This window comes from Hippopotamus amphibius, chromosome 9, assembly GCF_030028045.1.
Source record: "Hippopotamus amphibius kiboko isolate mHipAmp2 chromosome 9, mHipAmp2.hap2, whole genome shotgun sequence".
Lineage (NCBI taxonomy): Eukaryota > Metazoa > Chordata > Mammalia > Artiodactyla > Hippopotamidae > Hippopotamus > Hippopotamus amphibius.
The window spans coordinates 82,876,585-82,897,411 of NC_080194.1; the positions used below are offsets into that span (position 1 = coordinate 82,876,585).

At 39.3% G+C, this 20,827-nt stretch overlaps 3 protein-coding genes across 7 annotated transcripts in view; 2 read left to right on the plus strand and 1 right to left on the minus strand.

Moving 5' to 3' along the window:
• The first annotated feature begins 20 nt into the window (after positions 1-20).
• Positions 21-10,185, plus strand: PUS3 (pseudouridine synthase 3). Of its 4 annotated transcripts, none has more exons than XM_057749178.1 (7): positions 21-390; positions 1,019-1,232; positions 2,755-2,886; positions 7,713-8,133; positions 8,249-8,814; positions 9,359-9,549; positions 9,663-10,185. In XM_057749178.1, exons 4-7 carry the CDS (start codon positions 7,759-7,761, stop codon positions 9,971-9,973), a joined length of 1,443 nt encoding a protein of 480 aa, XP_057605161.1. In that variant the 5' UTR covers positions 21-390; positions 1,019-1,232; positions 2,755-2,886; positions 7,713-7,758; the 3' UTR covers positions 9,974-10,185. The 4 variants fall into 4 exon arrangements, with proteins under 4 accessions (XP_057605161.1, XP_057605163.1, XP_057605162.1 ...); XM_057749180.1 differs by having other exon boundaries at positions 2,769-2,886; XM_057749179.1 differs by lacking the exon at positions 21-390 and having other exon boundaries at positions 1,220-1,323.
• On the minus strand, positions 3,372-15,266 carry HYLS1 (HYLS1 centriolar and ciliogenesis associated). 2 transcript variants are annotated; one of them, XM_057749182.1, is made up of 3 exons: positions 14,971-15,266; positions 7,097-7,214; positions 3,372-4,742 (listed from the first exon to the last, which is right to left on the minus strand). In XM_057749182.1, the coding sequence occupies exons 2-3, from the start codon at positions 7,108-7,110 to the stop codon at positions 3,818-3,820; spliced, it is 939 nt and encodes a 312-aa protein (XP_057605165.1). In that variant the 5' UTR covers positions 7,111-7,214; positions 14,971-15,266; the 3' UTR covers positions 3,372-3,817. The 2 variants fall into 2 exon arrangements, with proteins under 2 accessions (XP_057605165.1, XP_057605166.1); XM_057749183.1 differs by lacking the exon at positions 14,971-15,266 and adding an exon at positions 12,164-12,208.
• A 217-nt stretch (positions 15,267-15,483) lies between these two features.
• PATE2 (prostate and testis expressed 2) overlaps positions 15,484-20,827 on the plus strand; it is a 49,538-nt gene continuing 44,194 nt past the window's right edge. The window contains exon 1 of the mRNA XM_057695234.1: positions 15,484-15,597. The gene's annotated coding sequence lies outside the window, so the exon portion shown is untranslated. The remainder of the gene's footprint in view (positions 15,598-20,827) is intronic.

The following is a 20,827-nucleotide window of genomic DNA, read 5'->3' on the forward strand; positions in this document are numbered from 1 at the left end:
TAGGAGAAGCCGGGGAGGAGTCGAGGGAGGAGGGCGGGGTCCGCGGAGGAGGGAGCGGGCTGTAGGGGTCCTTCAGCCCCGCGTCTGCGCCAGGCGTTAGAAACCCGGCTGGGGCGCAGTTTTGGTGAACGTTCGCCTGCCGCTGACCTCTGCTGAGCCAACAGCAGCGTGGGACTCTAAGCGGCAGCAATCTCCGTACTGATTCGAGAATCCTACCTCCCCTATCCCACCACCCCCTCCCCAGACATTCTCCTGGTGGTGAGGCAGGACCCCTCCATCCCGCTTCAAGCTGTCGTGCCGGCACACTTCCCGCCCCGAAATCGCCTCTTCTACGCTGCAAGATGTCAGAAAGGCTAGTGAATGGCATAGGAAGGTGGAGAGTCAGAATAGGTGAGTTTCATCTGACAAAGGAATTCGAATGCGAAAGAAGCAGAGAGAAAGTAAAGTTGTTCACGCTCTAACTACTGTCCCTGTTACTAGATACCTATGATGTTTCCACATACCGGCTTATTTTCATTTTAATTCTGATACCTGCCTCTTGCTGAAGCAATCCGGAGAAAATGGTTTCCCTTTCGGTACAATGTTCACCACCTACCTTTACTTGCATAATCCGGGATAGATTCTTTGCACTAATCACTGCTAAATTTTGACAAAAGAACCAGATACCACCACCCTCCCCCCCAACCCCCTCACCCCTCCAGTTTTCTAACTGGAATCTTGCGATTTCGATCAGCTTCTCTAGAAAAAAGCGCAAAAACCTAGTTATGATCTCTCCGTGGTGCTGAAGCAAGACTCCCAATCCCTGTTCGGTCACTCTCAGACACCTCAGTTGTTTGTTTTGAGATTATCACGTTCCTTTTCAGCCTTTTCATGTGGATTCTAATTGTAAATGTTTTTGACTCTCAGTGATAACTTTCTACTAATTTAAGTACGAATAAAATCGGGCCAAGTTCTTTTAATTTTCTATTATTTTAGCGCACTAGAAATTATCCTATCTTTTATTCTTGTCCTACCGCAGGCCCCAGATTCTGCCTTGTTGGAGGTGGACAAATGGTGGCCAGACTAGAAAAACATTAGGCAGATTTCAGCGTCAAGCCTGAACTCCCGGCTTTTAGAACTACATTTCCCATAAAGGAGGACTACACTTCCCATGAGGCCCCGGACGCGCGCGTAGAAGACGCAAAGTGACAGCTTCCTGTCTCTCGAAAAGCTGCGTGGCCGACGACCGGAAGGTAAGTGTGGGATTTTTAGGGTGGGTTATTTTCTGGATTCTTCAAAGGGGAACGGATAGATGGACAAGCAGATAAACAGTTCTCTTTCCCCGTAAGTCCGTGTTTCCATATTTTGATCTATTCAGGAAAGCACTCTTTTGAATATTGGAAGTGGGACCTCGCCAAAGACTGTGTTTTTGTGTCTGGTACTTATTGGAGCACTTGTCAGAAACGTGCAGCAATAGGAGCTTCTTTAATTCGATTCTTTGAGAGTGTCTTCTGCCTCGGTTAGAATTTTGTTTGCTCATAAAACGAAATATTAGTAGAGGTCGGGACCCCAGTAGTTTGTGGGATGGGGAGGCGTGGCAGCAATTTTCAAATTGTTTGGGGGATTGCTTTCCAGTATTAGTGATCGTGGTGCGTGTTTCCTAATCCTTTGGATATTACCCCTGCTTCCTTTTTTGGCTTAAAAGTTTATCATAGGGGATGCTCTTTCTACTACTCCACTGGTTAGTAATATTTTCGAGACTAAATCTTTTTAATTTCAAAAAACACATTGAAACTCTAGCGATGGCTGTTGTAGTGTTTACAGTCAATGCTTAGTGCACCCACCAAATTCCTTGTTTGTGGTAACTTGGTGGCCCCCTTCCAGGTATTACATGGCTGTGCTTCACCCGGAGGAGGGTATGGTGTTTGGGGGAAAGCAGTGTACTGAGTCAGGAGTCCTCTTTTGCCAAAAATGTCTTATTACCCACTTAACTCCTTTGGACTAGTTTTTTGGTTAAATAAGGGGTTGAACTAGATAATCACTTTGGAAACTTTTTCATTTGGTAATATTGGGCTTTGAGATATAGATGAAGAGGCAAACCATTGGAGTGTTCTGCTGTAATTTGTATCTAAAAAAAATGCCTTTTAACTTTTAAAAAGTAGAGGTATAAATAAAAACTACCTTTAATCCCACTACCTAGAGTTAGGTGTTAGGTTGATCTTTCCTTGTGCCTTGTGTGTGTAGTATGACTGAGACTTACTGTACAGTATGCAACCAATTTGTTTGACCTGATTTGCATTTTTCCATTACCTTCCCATAGATTTCCAGTGACTAATAGTCTAACGTTTAATTATTATTGTTGGGTAGTTTGCAGTTTTCACATATTTGCAGTGAATGTATCTTACATATATGAGGGTGAGTCAGAACTTATCCGCACTATGGCTGTAGAATTTACAGAAGTTTTTTTTTTTTTTTTTTTAAGCTCTTTATTGGAATATAATTGCTTTACACTCTTGTACCAGCTTTTGAGATACACCAGAGTGAATCAGCTGTATTTATACATATAACCCCATATCCCCCAGAAGTTTTAATATAACCGGATTACGGATAATTTTTGACTCACCCTGGTATCTTTGAGTCACTGATTATTTCTTTCCCTGAGGAATGCCTAACAACGGAACTGGGTGAATGAATAAATGATGTAGCTTAAATATTACGGAGAAAATGTATTTTAGCAGATAGTAATGGTTAAGGTCATTCGTTTTTGTTTCACAGCTGTTTTTTCCTAGAAACAAGCAAGCTATTTCTGCTGTCACTCTTCTGGCTTAAATGAGTGAACTCCAAACACCTCCAGATTTTAAGTGTTACTGGACCAGAAGCATCAAGAACAAATAGATCCAAGTTCAGGTGAGCTGAATTATTAGTGATTTGGCCTGTACCCTAATAGGCGAGATTCATTGATTCATTTTGATTATTACGTCTGCATCTGGTTCCAGCTGCTAGTAGTTTGAAATTCTGTTGCAGAGTGGGAAAAGCCTTCAAGTGACAGGCATAATTTCTAAGAGAATTTCAGTGGCAAATTATAAAAAGTATGGCATTCTACAAGTAACAAATGGATGGCAATATATTACTGAAATAATTCAGAAACAAAACTTGGGTTAGAATCTTGCATGTCACACAGTGTTGTTATTGAGCATCTATTAAAAATCATTTAACACAGCTGGATTTACTATATTCCTTTAGTAACGAAGGTTATCTATGCTGTTACCTTCCTTTAGGATTGTGTGTAAAGGGCAGGTTTTGTTTATTCCCTTTGGCTCTCATTACTTAGGTGGAGAGAGTATGAATGGGAGTATGATTGGAAATAGAATCATAACCTGGGTTTGAGATCATCTTTGGGAAGTATTTAAGTCAAAATAAGGTCAAGTCCACAAATTTCCAAAATTCTTTAATAGATAAGCTTACTGCCCAGCAACTTTAAAAACACACTCATAAAAACAGCAACTCACACTGGCCAAAGGTAACAAGTTTATAAAACGGAAATAGTGCTCGCTTTGCTTACTAATCTGATAAAACAGAAAGACCAGGTCTGTTTTTCTTTTTCTGGCATGATTCCTCTTGCAATTGCTAGATTTGAGAGTGGTAATTTGGAAGTTAAGTGGTATCTGATACTAATGTGACATATACCTAGGAAAGACCAATGATGGATGGAGTCCTTACTCTATGTTCCATGGCCTTTTGAGTTAGTTTCTATTTAAATAAAAGGAGAGAGATTAAGAACTGGGTTATCCCAAACAATCCTGTGAAAGGAGAGACAGGTTAAAAAAACAAAAAAGACTTAAGAAGGAGAAAGAGGGAAGGGAAGCTTCTTGGGCATCACGCCATTTGCAAGGTCACAACGAACACCCCAACGAAGGGCAGATCGTTTCTTCTCAGTTGGTACTATGTAATTGTTTGGAACATACACGTGCTGAGGCTTGGCTTGGGGTTCTGCACGACAAAGCATCTGCTCTCGGACACCCCAGCGTAATTCCTTCCTGTGATCTTCACCAGGTAACCGCATTGAGTCCCAGTCTCGTTTGTACTCAAAATAGCGGGCTACCCGGTCTACCTTGCCCCGGTTTCGGCCCAGCTGGTCCAGCCTTGGGAGAATAAAGGACTTGGGTCGGCTGGCAACAATGAGGTCTTGTTCATAAGCTGGAGGGCCCATTTCTTCTCTTTGTAGATAGCAAATGAGCTGATCTTGAGAAATTCCTTGGTATTCATGTGGTAGACTAAATTTTTGTGAAACATCAGTTGAAGATTCCCTGTCTTCCTGAAACTGCAGATTCATGAGCCTTTGTCTTAAGTCCCAGACATCCATGTCACTTTCCGTACCACACTCTGATTCACTGATGATAGACTCATCCGTCACTAATACTTCCCCACCTGACTTTCGACGCAGTACCTTTCTCTTCATCACAGGCTTTCGAAGTCTTTGGGAGGCCTCTGAGACTGCTTCTGAAGGGGCGTTGCTTTCCATATTTGGGTAATGCGGTTGCATAGGAAAAGCAGGTCGCTTTCCTGGGGTTACTGAGGCTTTACTGTAGGGATCATATGGGATAGACTGGGCTTCTCTCCTGACATCTCCCTCACCTTTCCCTGCACAGATACGGGTAAAAGCTGTAGCAGCTGCTAACATTCGTTCTTCTGGATCCATATTGGCCCATTTTTGTCCATCAGGTCCCACGAGTTCCTCCATTGCTTCCCCTACACTGTAGGACCTTTTACAAGAGAAAACACCAATCAGTTTTCTGATAATAAATTCCCGGCTCAAAAATCATTCATTCCTTTCTTCTGTACTATTTTATGGCAGTGGAATGGAGAAAGAATGGCAGTCATAAGTACAACAGTTAAGTATATAGTAAAATATAGATTAGTATGGGAGCACTTTGGAGGGGCATTAACTCAACTTGAGAGAGTTTATTATCCACTTTCATTTCCACTCTCTTCTTATTCACTCCTGCTTTTACTGCCTGCTCCTGCTACCTTTAGTAGCTCCTAGGATAGGTGAGTTCTGGCATAAGAAAAGCTCAAGAGACTAACGATATGGGGCATAATACTTAATGTACATTATGTAGCTTGTGCTTAGACACTTTATGTATCCAGCACTGGTTTTTGTGCTTTACATTTATTAAATTCATGTAATCCTCACAACTGTGGGATAGGTACTCTCAGTATCTCCTTTTCACAGATGAGTAACCTGAGGCATTGAGAGATTAAACAGCCCAAGGTTACACAGCTAGTAAGTGGTGGAGCTGGAATTCTAACTCAGGCAGTCTGGATTCAGAGGCCTTGCTTTTAACCATGAGAGTAATTTAACTCAAAAAACCATCACCAAAAGCAGTAATATATATGCATACGCTCCTTATGCTTAAGTAATAATGCCTCTTCACTTGTCAAGCTAACTATATTCATCCCAGCAGCCTGTAACTGAGCTAACTTTTAGTATCCAAACCAACCAAATATCCAATGCCAGTTTCCTGACTAGATCTAGAATAGGTGTCTACTGCCCACTATTTCCTGTGTTTCTACTATTTTTCTTCTTAAGCTGAAAAACTCATACACATGTAGTTTAAAGCAAGGACTCCCCTCTCACTCCACCCAAACCAAGTTTCACTCTCAAAGACAGCTTCTGACAATTTCTCCAGTAATTTTCCATATTCATATGCACATTTTTTATACTATAAAGGAGCATATTATACAACTCTTCTGAACCTTAGACAGCCTTGGTGATCCAGCTGTTTCTGCACATGTAGACATATTTCATTTTGTTTAAAGCTACATGGAATTCCAGTGTATGGATGAACCATAATTTATTTAGCCTGTCCCTAACTTAATTTAGACTTAGTCTTTTGTTCTTAAAAATGAATGTTACAAGGGGAAGCTGAGACGAAGTGAGAGAATAGCACAGACATATATATACTACCAACTGTAAAATACATAGCCAGTGGGAAGTTGTTGTATAACAAAGGGAGTTCAACTCGAGGATGGAAGATGCCTTAGAGGACTGGGACGGGGAGGGTGGGGGGGACTCGGGGGAGGGTGGGGGGGGAGTCAAGGGAGGGAGGGAATACGGGGATATGTGTATAAAAACAGATGATTGAACTTGGTGTACCCCCCCCAAAAATAATAAATAAAATTAAAAAAAAAAAGAATGTTACAACTAATATCTTGTAAGTTTCTACATACTTGTACAAGCATATGTGTACATTAAATTTCTAGAAATGGAATAGATGGGTCATAAGGTATGTGTGTGCCCCAATTTTGACAGCTGTTGCTGGATGCCCTCTAAAGAAGTGGTACTGAGTGTGTATTCCAGAGCTTGTTTCTCCTTCCTCTCTCCAGGGTGGTATACTATCAAACCCACTCCTCTTTGCAGTCAGTTTAGTAAAGAAAATAGTTCTAACATAAATTGGCATTTATTTTAATTGAGTAAATTTGAGCATCTTTTCATACATTTATAAGCTTTCTTTCCCTTTTGTATGAAATGCTTATTTCCATTTACCTCTCAGGTTGGATTTTTTCTTGTTGATCTTTATATTAAAACTGATTTACATATTCATGAAATATATATCATCATTACATTTTTCTTCCCAATTTGTTATTTACCTCCTGACTTTTTCTTGGTAGAAACATATTTTTAGGTAGTCACATTTTTTTCTTTGTTTTCTACAGTTTCTGGGTTTCTACAGTGCCTTACTTATAAATGCCTTTCCTGCTTCAAGATTATAAGAAAGTTATCTCATTTTTCATTTTAAACTTTTAATCTATCATAGATATAGAAACTCAAAGAGCAAAAAACTAAGTGAGCTATCTAGACTTAGATAATCTAGTCAGCCTTAGAACAGGTGTGGAAATGATATTCTTTAACTAAAGTAACCGTCAAAGATTATCTAGTACAGTCCCAGTTTTATAGATGTTGTACAGTTGTCCTCAAACTACTGCAATATGCCAGGAATTTTAACACTGATATCTAAATTGTATTATCCAGAGTGACTTTTGACCGGTAGAGGTACAGAAATCTTTTATCAGAACATGCATTAAATTTGACTTAAAGATCTTGATGTTTAATTACCTTCTTTCTGCCATCAAAACTGCTTCAAGTGGGAAAATCTTGACTCCAGATTCTACTTCCAATATGAAGTACAATCACTGACAAGTTTCTTCCGTCAGGCCAGTTCCTGTTGTACTACCTTTAAGATAGAACTGAGTATTAGATGACAGAACATACAAGCCACTAATTTTATCTGAAATATTGGAAAGCAATAGAAACTTGGAGTAGACATAAATATTCCATAAAAACAGATCTTATGAGTGGAAAGATGGGACAAATATGAGAAGTCAAAAGGAAATGTTTTAGGGAAAAAGTATCAGTAACGTCAGTCATCAGTGATCTCAGCTCATGAAGAACAGAGAAATAAAATCTACATTTTCCCTAAATTCTGACTACTTAAATATTAACAATGCTAGCTGAATATTTTTTTGATGCTACTTTCCTTTTCCACTGTGAACTGGCTAGACAGGGTGGAAATATAATGAAGCTAATGCTTTTATCCCTTGGCAGAATCAAAAGTCCATATCCTTTAGGCATCCAATTAAATCTTAGATACTGTGTGAATACAATGGAATGATATTGACATTACCAAAGCAGTTAGCACTAAAATTGCTGTATTTCTTTACTCTTTTTTCAGATAGGGTGGATCTCTATGATTTGTTTATTTCTGAAATTGTCTTATCATGGCTGAAAATGACACAGACAAAATCCAGACTGAGAAACTCCTAAAAAGAGTGCAAGAACTGGAGCAGGAGGTACAAAGACTTAAAAAAGAACAGGCCAACAACAAGGACTCAAATGTTAGAGAAAATTCTTCAGGAGCTGGAAAAGCTAAGCGTGCATTTGATTTCAGCGCTCATGGTCGAAGACACGTAGCCCTAAAGATAGCCTATCTGGGCTGGGGATATCAGGGCTTTGCCAGTCAGGAAAACACAAACAATACAATTGAAGAGAAACTGTTTGAGGCTCTAACCAAGACTCGACTAGTAGAAAACAGACAGACATCCAACTATCACCGCTGTGGGCGAACAGACAAAGGAGTTAGTGCCTTTGGACAGGTAAGGGCCATTCTACTGTTTTGTACAGCGAGCAATACCAGTATATTCTAGGTGTACATACTGAGGATTCAGATTATTTGTATCTCTAAAACAGTATCTTTCTCTAATTCCACAGGTGATTTCTCTTGACCTGCGTTCTCACTTTCCAAAAGACAGGGAATCAGAGGATTTTAATTTAAAATATGAAGTCAATGATGTGGCTACAGAGATCCGTTATACCCACATTCTCAATCGGGTGCTCCCCCCAGACATCCGTGTACTGGCCTGGGCTCCTGTAGAACCTAGCTTCAGTGCTAGGTTCAGCTGTCTTGAGAGGACCTACCACTATTTTTTCCCTCGTGCTGACTTAGACATTGTAACCATGAACTATGCAGCTCAGAAGTACATTGGCACACATGATTTTAGGAACTTATGTAAAATGGATGTAGCCAATGGGGTGATTAATTTTCAGAGGACTATTCTGTCTGCTCAAGTGCAGCTAGTGGGCCAGAGCCTGGCCGAGGAGAGATGGCAAGAACCCTTTCAGTTATGTCAGTTTGAAGTGATTGGCCAGGCATTCCTTTATCATCAAGTCCGCTGTATGATGGCTATCCTTTTTCTGATTGGCCAAGGAATGGAGAAGCCAGAGGTTATTGATGAGCTGCTGAACATAGAGAAAAATCCCCAGAAGCCTCAATACAGGTAAGTTTAAAACAAAAAACAAACAAAAATACCCATACCCCTCAAATAAAACAGCTATTGCCCTTAGATATGTTAGAATATATTTTAAAATATTCTTCCTTTCTATACCATTATCTCAATAACTAAGTCTCTGATTCTGTCTTCATGAAGCTTTTACTCTAACTTGTAAAATGTTATCAACATTTAGCAGGGAGTGGTATCTTTTAATTTTCTTCTGTCATTGTTCTATTCCTTTGGTAAGAAACAGGTGTTTGGACTGGGACCCTTAAATAATTTTATAGCATTATGATTGGGCCAGGTCAGCTCACTTCTAGGTGACTTGTTACCATTGAAATTTAACGTAGACCAAGCCTAACTAGTTGCTGCCTTTTTCTTTTAATTATAAAGTTGTTCAAGCTTAGGGATGGTGTTATATTTTCTTAACTATTAGATACTGAATATTGACAAAGTTTTCCCCCTCCTTTTAACCCAACTAATCCTGTTTTTTAAGAATTGTTGGATGGCTGCTGTATATACTCATACTGTTTCTTCTCTCTCTCTCTAGTATGGCTGTAGAATTTCCTTTAGTCTTGTATGACTGTAAGTTTGAAAATATTAAGTGGATCTATGACCAGGAAGTTCAGGAATTCAATGTTACCCACCTTCAGCAACTATGGGCTAATCATGCTGTTAAAACTCAGATGTTGTATAGTATGCTACAAGGACTGGACTCTGTTGCAGTACCCTGTGGAACAGGTATGACAGGGAACCAAAGTTATACAGGGTTATGGGGGAGGGAGGTTCACATAAAGTTTGGAGATGATTCTATTGTAAAGTATCCATATAATGTTTGACTGTATATATTATAGGACCAAAGATGGATGGAGTAATAGAATGGAGAAATGTTAAGCCCTCTGTCATAAAGCAGACCAGCGCCTTTGTAGAAGGAGTGAAAATGCGCACTTATAAGCCCCTAATGGATCGTCCTAAATGCCAAGGATTAGAATCCCGGATCCAGCATTTTGTACGTAGGGGACGCATTGAGCACCCACATTTACTCCGGGAGGAAGGAACAAAAGCCAAAAGGGACTGTAATGACACACTAGAGGAAGAAAATACTATTTTGGAGAAACCAACAAAGAGAGTTTGTGTTGATACAAAAATTAAAAGCATCATTTAACCATAGAATATCACCAAGATCTAGGAGGCAACAAAAGACTATCAGGCTAAAGAAGTTCTTGCTTGAACAAGAATTTAAACATTTTTTCATTCCTGTCCAAAAGAATTAGAGATGGAAGAAGCAAAAAGCACTTTTAAAATGGACATATATTTACATACACCTGGAAACCTGTGCCTTGTGTGCAAATTCATTAAAGCCAGATCTTGCAAGTATCTGATTTGTTATGCTGTCCTTTTTAAAAGCAAATGAGACATTTACTACTCATCTGAATTCTCATAAAGAGCTTTGCCCAAGTGTCAAAAATTAAAAATACAAAATTTAGGCACTTATATATTTGGTAAACTGGTTTAGTGCCAGATAAGATACTACCTGAAAATGATCTAAGTGGACAAGGCACAGCATTTCTTATGAAGCTTATCAATCTAGTGCTGTGTGAGCCACAAATGGTCTCTGTTGCATAGTCCTTGTTTAACATTTTATACACGCAGAAAAAATTCTTAGCCCACGGGCCACATGAAAACAGGGCATGTAGTTTATCAATCCCTTGGCCTACTGGTTTAAGAAAAGCTCTTACAAAGAGGAGATATAAACAAGGGCAAGCTAAATCTGGCAGAACAAGTGGCAGTCAATTAAAGTGGGGATAAAGTAGCAGAGCTTTAACTGTTTAAGGCAGAAGATGCAGCTGTATAAAAGGTTAAAGATTACAGCATCTGCATTTAACTGTATATACAACAGTACGGCTTCAGAATGACAATAGCAGTGAGGAAAGGTAAGCAAGGGTCATGTTTTAGAGCCTTGTAGGTCTTCCTAAAAGAGTTTAAATTTTATCTTGAGAGGCCACTGGAGGGGAAAGAATAAGAGCCAGAACTGTGTAGCAAAAATATTGCTCTGGTTTTACTGTGCATTGTAAGAGGGCAAGACAGGGGGACTTCCCTGTTTTGTCGAGTGGTTAAGACTTCACCTTCCAATGCAGGGTGTGCGGGTTTGATCCCTGGTCGGGAAACTAACATTCCACATGCCTCGTGGCCAAAAAACCAAAACAGAAAACAGAAGCAATATTGTAACAAATTCAATAAAGATTTTAAAAATGGTCCACATCAAAAAAATCTTAAAAAAAAAAAAAAAAGGCAAGACAGTGGGACCAATTAGGAAGCTGTTGGAGCAATCAAGGAAATAGATGATGACGGCCTAGACTAGATTTGCAGAAAGGGGAATGGAGACAAATAGATGAATTTGAGATTAAGAAAGGAGAAGCAACAGGACTTCGTGAGTCCTTGAGTGAGTGTGAAGTTGAAAGCAGGGACCTTTCAGGACAACTCCTACATTTCAGATTTAAGCACATTCTTGAGAAACACACTAGGACGGTTGGGCCTTGCTTGTTCTCAAAGTTGATAAGTAACCCTCAAAATATTACTTGTAAATACCAATATTTTTTCAAAAGAGTTTAAAGTTCTCTTAAATAATACATTATCCTTTATAGCAATTAAAACAGTAAACATCAAAGTAAATGAACTTAGACCTTCTGCCTCAATAGTAACAATTTTCATCACAGCAGAGTCCACATTTATGATATAATACTATATGAGATCCAAAGTTTTATTTACCCACCAAGATAATTGGTTTGTTCCTACCTATGTTCAAAACTCCAGGTATACAAATATGGTTTATAACCTCAAGCTGCTAGCTAAAATATAACTAACATATGGGACAATTAGAAACAATACTAACATAGAAACAGCACAAAGATGCTCAGTAGTGGGTGGACCACAGAAAGAAGACTTCACTGAAAGAGTTCCAGGTTTAGGAAATAAAATAGTACAAGGAAAGTGAAGTGACCTTGTAGTTTTGAAGAGCAAGAAGACATACTATCTTTTACATTTCAGCAGAGTAGGAACCAGAAAAGATCCCCATTTGGAGATGGAGAAATAGTTGGACAAAGTAAGATCTTTTTCTAAATAGCTGATTGTAAGATCCAGGTCTTCTGGAGTGTGAATCATATCAAAAGTTTTGGGGACTTGATCTGTCAACATTTCATAATGCCTTTAATGTTCTTAAAATATGACTGCTTTCTCCTTTGATTTTGATGTAAAGATCCTTTTGTGTTTAGTGTAATCACTGAGCATAGTAAAATATCCCCACTTAAACATTTAAGGACAAACCAAAGTATTTTCCTTTTTTTCAACTTCCTACCTTATTTCAATGTACTTTCACACTGGCATCAGTTTTCGAGTCAAAAACCTAGAAAAGAACAGAGTTTAGGGAATTGCTCCAAAAAAAAAGTCAACTATAAAGAAATGATACATGGGACAAAAAGCACTAACTAAAAAGCCATGCTTAGGAGATTCTATAGAAGCAAAAGAGAGGATCAGGGTCTTTCATCTTAAGTGAAATCCTTTCAGAGTTAACTAGGTTATATTTTCAAATCTAGAAGAATAAGAATTCAGTGACATTATTTTGCATAGTTACCACAGAAAAACTCAGGGCAATCATCATAGATGAAGCAAATCAGAAGTCCCAAAATGTAACTTTGCAGAATTACTTCATTTATCTGTATTGTATTATACATTGTATAAATTCCAGAATCAGACCCATGGTAGAGACTAAAATAAATAAATGTGAGAAGTAAAGTAGGGCTTAGCGTTTACTTTCTTCACTGGAAAAATGGAAGGAATTATTTCAATAGATTCTGAAGTTTAAACAAGATTTTATATATTTATGTTTATATATATGTTACATATGCAATATATATAAGTATATATTATACATATAAATAAAATGGTGCTTTGTGAGAAGTATTACACCATGCATTTCAATGTTCATGCAATACAAAACCACCTACTAAAAAGATAAACACAAAACAGAGGAAAGAAATGGAACAGGACTCTGGGCTGGAATGGGCTGGGAAGATTTCCACCACTAAAGCCCAAAGAGATCTTTTTTTTATGGCATGTGTTCTATACCACACCACACCACACACACCACACAGTGATTAACATCTTTTCTTTGCAGTTAAATTATTGAACACTTTTTCTAGAATGTATGAAGATAGGTGTTTGCAAATAATAAAATATAAATTTAGTAAGGTCCACAAGTAGTCAGTTTTTTCTTTCTTTCTAATATAAAGACCTGATAATCCTTTCCTCTTTACTCACTGGGAAGCTTTCACACAGAAGCCAGAGCAGCTTTTTTTTTGGTAAATACAGATAATACTGACCAAAATACCCGATAGTACCTTCTTGTCAAAATCTTAAGCGATTCAGTGTCCCAGGTTTAGCTAGTAGCAAGTGAAAGGATTTTGAGGGTGGAAGGGAAGTATTTTAAATTGGAATAGAGGAGCTGCGTCACTAGTTAGATTCTAAACTTTGCTGGGAGGCTGTTGCAGAGTTAGAACAAATTCCTCTACCTCTCCGAAGCATGCAGCTTCAAGAACTACAATATTAGAACAAAAGAAAACAAAACATCCTAAAAAAGACAACCATAATCCAAAGAGACAACAAACTAGCTGTAACAGGTTCAAAATCACTAATTCAAATTCCTCTTATAAAGCTATTAAAAGGTACAAATGGTACTGATGAACCTAGTAGCAGGGTAGGAATAAAGAAGCAGACGTAGAGAACGGACTTAGGACACCGACGGGAGGGGAAGCTGGGACGTAGTGAGAGAGTAGCATCGACATATACACACTACCAAATGTAAAATAGATGGCTAGTGGGAAGCTACTACAGAGCACAGGGAGACCAGCTTGATGCTTTGTGAAGACTTAAGGGGTGGGATAGGGAGGTTGGGAGGGAGGCTCAAGAGGGAGGGGATATGTAAACGTGGCTCTTTCACTTTGTTGTACAGCAGAAACTGACACAGTACTGTAAAGCAATTATACTCCAATAAAGACTAAAAAAATTAAAAAGAAAGCTATTAAAAGGTACAAACACCAGCAGAATAGGGAAAAAACATGATTTATCAAGGAAATAATGACAAATAAACATAGAAAAAGATGTTTCATCTCATTAATGAGGCAAATAAAAACACTAAGCTATCCTTTTAGATTGGTAAGATTTTTCAGTACCAGTGCTAGTCGGAGTGTGGAGAAACAGTCTTTCACTGTGTGCTGGGGGCGGATCACAGTTTTTCTAGAGGGCAGTTTGGCATTATGAATCACAATTTAAATTGCACCGTAATTTCTAAGCCACAATCCGTTTCCAAGAAATTATTCTAAGGAGATAAACTGGACAAGAACGCGAACATGTATGTGTACAAGTAACCACTACCACGCTATTTTCTGATGATGAGGAAACTGGAAAAACAAATGTCCATGATTGAGGACAGGTTAAATAATACATGGTATAGTAGAGCCACAGCAAGAAATACCATGCACCCATTAAAATGATAATGCATATCTACATTTGGCATGGATCACAGCACTTATTCCTAAAATATTAGGGACTAAATAAGGCATAAATCTGCCTTTTAAGTGCATATGCTTTGTTATATTCAAAATACACTATATAAAAACAAATACACTTTATAATCATGTAAACATATATTCATAATGAATACATCTGAAGTACACCCAAACATGAACACTGACTTTTTTTCTTTTTTTGATCTGTGGCTGATGTTATCTCGAGTATTTTCTCACTTTTTAAATATGCACTTAACAGTGCTTGGATTTATTTATAATTTTTATAACCAGAAAAAAAAAAAGGTAGTGTTTTGTTTTTTTCATTCTGGGGCAGAACTATAGGGTTCTTCAATTTTACACGCTATCCTAACTCATTAGGGAAAAAGTTTCTCGCACTGTGACATCCATAAGCTCACAAAAGGTGAAACTAATTAGAGGGAGAGGAGACTTTTCTCCCTTCACAGTGACAACAAAGACCAGAGTCTGCACCAGCTGGCCCGGGGCGTGGTTATCGCCTCGGACGCTCACGGCCTCCGGGGAAGCCGGCTCCCCCGCGGGCATCCGTCCCGTCGCCTCCCGGCCCCGCGACCTCGTCCACCTCTCAGAGCGGCGACCACGGGGGTCCTCGCCGCTGCAGCCGCCGGGCAGGCGGTGGATGGACAGAGCCCGCACACCTGGGCTCGGCCGGAGCCTCAAGGCTCTGCACGGCGCGCCGGAGGGACTGGCAACCACAATCCAACCTCTCCACAGCTGTGGGCGTGCGGGCGGCCCTCGGGGGGCCAGAGCACCATCTCTCCCCGTCTTCACCCGCTTACCCGCCCCGCCGGCGTCCACACCGACTGCCGCCGCCTAGCACGCGCAGCACCGCAGATTTCGGTTAGCGTCCCGCAGCTCGCGCAGGCGCACGACCCGCAAACGCGCCCAAGCTGCCGTTAACTGCCCGGCTGCCCAGGTTTAAACCTGAAGAACGAACTGCCCCCTCGGCCCCTCCCTCCTCCTTACTATTGGCCCAGAGGCTGACTGTCTTCCAAATGTACATTCCGATTGGTGCATATTTTCTCTTGGCCTTCCCTCACGGGTGGGAGGAGGCCTGGGACTCCGGGCTTGGATTCGGCAAGGTCCGCACCCCGGCCAAGCTTACGTTCGTCACCGGAAGCGTGGCGGCGTCGCCTTCAGGTGTCGCGAAAGGGGAGGAGAGGACTCTCAAGGCTCGGTTAACAGCGAGGTAGCTGGGTTTGGGGGGAGGCGTTCTAAACGTTCCGTCCACCTCAGCCGAATCAGTCTCCTCCTTTCCCTGCTCCGGGCGGCTGCGGGGTTCGGAGGCGTCCGGGAGGCCGGCTCTCAGAGCCGTGTTAGAGCCACCTCCCCCGGTCCCGCCGCTTCCCTCCTGACAGCCCCCTGGAGTCTGATACGCGCACGTTCCGTATAAAGACCCGGACGCACATCCGCGCGGAGTCCTTTCCTTGGCTCCCGAGGCTCCCTGATTTGACCCATTGCTGTGTCGCCAACCCTTGCCAGCGTTCAAAGTCTAGCGCTTTGGGAGTTACTGAGGGTGAGACCTAGAAAAGGATACAGGTCTTCACAGATCAATGTCCTAGTCACTGCCCTGCAACCCAACTAAAGCAACTCGTCCTCCACGTCCTGAGCGTTCAATACCCCACCTGACACAAATAGGAAGGTGACACATTTAATTTACACTATTTGTTAAATTCAGGATTCAGTGAGAGGGAGAAAATAATCTTTAATCTTTTCCTCCAAACCTCATATTACCTCTTACTCTTACCCCTTTGTCCTGGGGCCTTTGCACTACCTCAAAGGCACTTTGGATTTGCTGGGAGAAGGAAAACGGAATAAACAAAGGAGAAAATGACAGAAGTGGTTTGTGAAGCTTTGAATGACCCTAGCCCTAAGTCTCCAGTGTCTTAAGTGCGTACATTTAGTGCACACATTCTTTTCTCATGCACAAATATCCCACGTTTAGGTTTGGTCATCTCATACCTGCATGTCTTTTCCATTGGCATTCAATCTCCAACTTGTCTTGGGAACAAGAGTGGACAGTCATTTTTCTTGCTTACTGCTTTGCTCATTCAGCAAACTCCTCACACACACACACACCCCTATTCGTTTCTTGTTGTCCTCTTTATGTTAAAATTTTATCTTTGAAACCCTTAATAACATAACTTGAAGGATCTGTCTCCTGTCGTATTTCAAGTGGTATCTTGTGTTCAACTCAATCCCTATTTTTTGTGGACACGTTCGTTTGGAGGACACTTCATCCTCCAGCTTTGTCTAGATCTGACTTGATAATCCTCGTGGTTCCTTGAAATGCATTGAACCCAGATCAAGAAAACTTAACCAAGGGCCATCTAAACTACAGTATATGGAAGGAAATTCTATTCTTGCAAACCAAACTGCATCTTTAAAAAAAATTAAGGAAAATTTCGAGCATATGGAAGAAATGAAAATGCCCAGCTCCAACAATTATTAACTCCTGGCCAATCTCGTTGCTTCTGTATCACTATCCACATAACTCCTCTTGTATTTATTTGAAGCAAATATCAGGCATCTGAAATTTATAAATATATCAGTGTGATATCTAAAAACAAAGGACTTTTCAAAAGCGTAAGCACAATATTATTATTATATCTAAAATATTTAATGTATTTCCTTAATATCATCAAATATCCAGTTTAATTTTCTACTTGTCTCATAATTTTTGTTTCCTTTCCTTTGCTTGTTTACCCGAGGATCCAGTCCACTTTACACATTGTGATTGGTTGATATGTCTTTCAAGCTTCTCTTATTCTACAAGTTCCACCTCCATATTTTCCCTTGCAGTTTCTTTGTTGAAGGAACCAGGGTGTTGGTCCTGTGGAGTTTCCCATAATCTGAATTTTGCTGATTACATGTAAGTGATGTCGTTTAAGTGGTTTCCTTACCTTTAGGTATTGGTGCAGCCCTTTTCCAGATGCTTTTCCTGGTTCAGCCTGGCTGGTTTAATTAATCCATCAGCATCTTTATGCATTCAGATATTGTTTTCAACTGGTTATATCCTCATGCTTAAGTTAATAACTCCTTTATGATACCTTTGCTTACCTCACCCCTTTGTTGACATTTTCAAACTCCTTCAACTGTAGTCCTCTTTTATCTCTTATTTGCATATGTGTGGATGGTAGTTTAAGGAATAGGTGAGAATAAGATCTTCAGAGAGAGAGCACAGAGTGAAAAGAGAAGGCAGCCTGCTCTCTTCTTGAAGCTCTCATCTGTTGAACTCTGGGAGAGTACCCTGTCCTGCTTCTGCTCCTGCTTCTCTCCTGCCTTTCAACTGTTGTTGGTCCCCAAGGATTGGTCCTTTTTTTTTTTCCCTCCTTTGGAGAGCTTAATAGTTTTATTGCTTTTGCTATTCATTTCGTGTGAGATAATTTCCAGATCTATAATTTCAATCCTTGTCTCTCTAAAATCTACCTTATCTGCATACTAGAATTTCTATGTGGATATCTTTTCATCTTTCCAAATGAAACATATTTGAAATATTACTCATCTTTCCCTCTGGATTCACCCTTGTGCTTTCCTAGGGTGAGTGGTATTAACATTTCCCCATCTTCTCACTCCTTAAGAGATGATCATTTTTTACTCTTTCTCATCCCTATATATCTCATAAATATTAAGTTCTGTCATTTGTTCCCTTGTAGAGTCTCATCTCTCTTCCATTTCCTTTTTTACTACTAATTGCTAGTTCAGCCCTAATTATATTGTTCTTGAATTCTTTCAGATGCATTTAATAATATTGAAGGATATGACATAGTAGCTAAGACTGTAGGCTCTTGGGGTCGTTTTATGTGGGCTCAAATTCTGACTCCTCTACTCGCTAGTTTTGTGACCTGGGCAAGTTATGTAGCCTCTTTTTGATTCTATTTTCTCATTTTATTTTTCCTATTCAAACTTTGTTCTTTTTTTTCTTTTAATTTTTATTGGATTATAGTTGCTTTACAATGTTGTATTAGTTTCTGCTGTACAGCAGTGTGACTCAGTTATACATATACATATATCCTCTCTTTTTTTAGATTTTCTTCCCATTTAGTTCACCACAGAGCATTGTGTAGAGTTCCCTGTGCTGTACAGTAGGTTCTCATTAGTTATCTATTTTATACATAGTAGTGTATATCTGTCAGTCCCAATCTCCCAGTTCATCCCTTCTCCCCTTCCCCCCTTGGTATTCATACGTTTGTTCTCTACATCTGTGTGTCTATTTCTGCTCTACAGGTAAGTTCATTTATACCATTTTTCTAGTGTCTACATATAAGCAATATTACACAATATTTGTTTTTCTCTTTCTGACTTCACTATGTATGACATTATCTAGGTCTATCCACATCTCTGCAAATGGCAGTATTTTGTTCCTTTTTATGGCTGAGTAATATTCCATTGTATATATGTACCACATCTTCTTTATCCATTCCTCTGTTGATGGACATTGAGATTGCTTCCATTTCCTGGCTATTGTAAATAGTGCTGCAGTGAACATTGGGGTGCATGTATCTTTTTGAATTATGATTTTCTCTGGGTATATGCCCAGGAGTGGGATTGATGGGTCACATGATAGTTATATTTTTAGTTTTTTGAGGAACCTCTATACTGTTCTCCCTAGTGCTGTACCAATTTACATTCCTGCCAACAGTGTAGGAGAGTTTAGCCATCTGTTTGTCTTCTTTGGAGAAATGTCTGTTTAGATCTTCCCCTCGTTTTTTGATTGGGTTATTTGGTTTTTTCGTTTGTTTGTTTGTTTGTTTTATATTGTGCTGCATGAGCTGTTTGTTTATTTTGGAGATTAATCCCTTGTTGGTTACTTCGTTTGCAAGTATTTTCTCCCATTCTGAGGGTTGTCTTTTTGTTTATGGTTTCCTAAGCTGTGCAAAAGCTTTTAAGTTTAATTAGCTCCTATTTGTTTATTTTTGTTGTAATGAAAATTAAAACAAAAATAAATGGGATCTAATTAAACTGTTTTCTCATTTTAAAAATGGAGATGATAATTCAACTTCCTTTGTATCTATGAAATAACTATTCACTGTTATAAATATTGTATAATATTCTCTAGTCTTTTTAATATTCTTTATTCTTATGAGAAGGATAGCTCTCTGCCTTCCCTTTTTAACTGTCTTGGCTCAGTGCATCATATACATCAGTGCCAGATCAGTCTTCCTAAAACTTTAATCAAGTTATCCTGCTTAAGCACCTGCAGTGGGCTCTCTTTGCCAGAGTAAATTCAGTCCTCTTGGGGCCCTGCATGATCTGGACCCATCCTGCCTTTTCAGCCTCATTTCCCAGGTCCTCTCTACTCAAGCTTCCCATTCCAGTTAGTCTTGTTTCTACATTATCCTCAAAGCCAGTTGGTTTATTTAACTGGATCTCCCTTCCTTCTCTAGATTGTTCTCTTATCTCCTTTCAAATCCGATGCCTTTTGAATGCTCATCTCCAATTTACCCCTTCCACCAAGCCATCCCTGATTACCTTCAGCCTTTGGAATTTGACCCTCTTTGAAATTCCTATAGCACTTATACCTTTATTTTTATTTCTCATTTAACATCTGAAATACCTAGACTGAGACTGTTAATATTCTGTTTAGTTTAATATTATCTCTTCATCCTTTTCCAGTTTTACTTTCTGATACATCATAATGTGGGTCCTTCACCAGTCTACTCACTAAGCATTCAGATGTCAGCAGTGATTATTATATACCTATGGTGATGATGTACATTTCTGCCAATGCTCATACAAGGCCTTCTTTGCTCCTCTCTCTCTCTCTTCTTTTTTAGCAGTCATGAAGGCAGTGGTTGTAAAGGAAACATGAAAGGGTCAGGAACCAGGAGACCAGAGTTTTGTGTCCAGTAATTTGCTATCATAATTTGGACAAGTTAGTTTCTCTGTGTTTGTTTTCTCAGGTGTTAAATGGAGTTACATTAGATATTATGTTAATTGCTTTCACTTCTAAAATCCTTTCATTTTAAATGTATTTAAGGGCCAACTCAAGTATGTTATTCGCAGGCATTCTTATTTACATCTTAATACTGATATTCATATCTTGCTTTTTATTCTTATTACTTTTCTCAGTATGTATTTCTTATCCTCCCAAGAAGATTAAGCTCTTTGAAGGCAGTATATGTCTCATATTTGGTGTTATTCACCACAAATATCAAAGCTGTGTGTATAATGTAATTAAGTATGGTGGAATTAAATTTTACATTAAATGTCCTGCTGTAAAATCAGAACATTTAATTACTTCATTTCATTTGGTAGCAAAACTCCTGTCCTGAAATTACTAATAATCAATGAGATGTCCCAGTTGGGAGGGGCAGATATTATAAGAGTTGATGTAAAATGAAATATGTTGATGTTGTAAATCAGAGTTTCTTAACTTCAGCACTGTTGATATTTTGGACTAGATAATTTTTTATTTG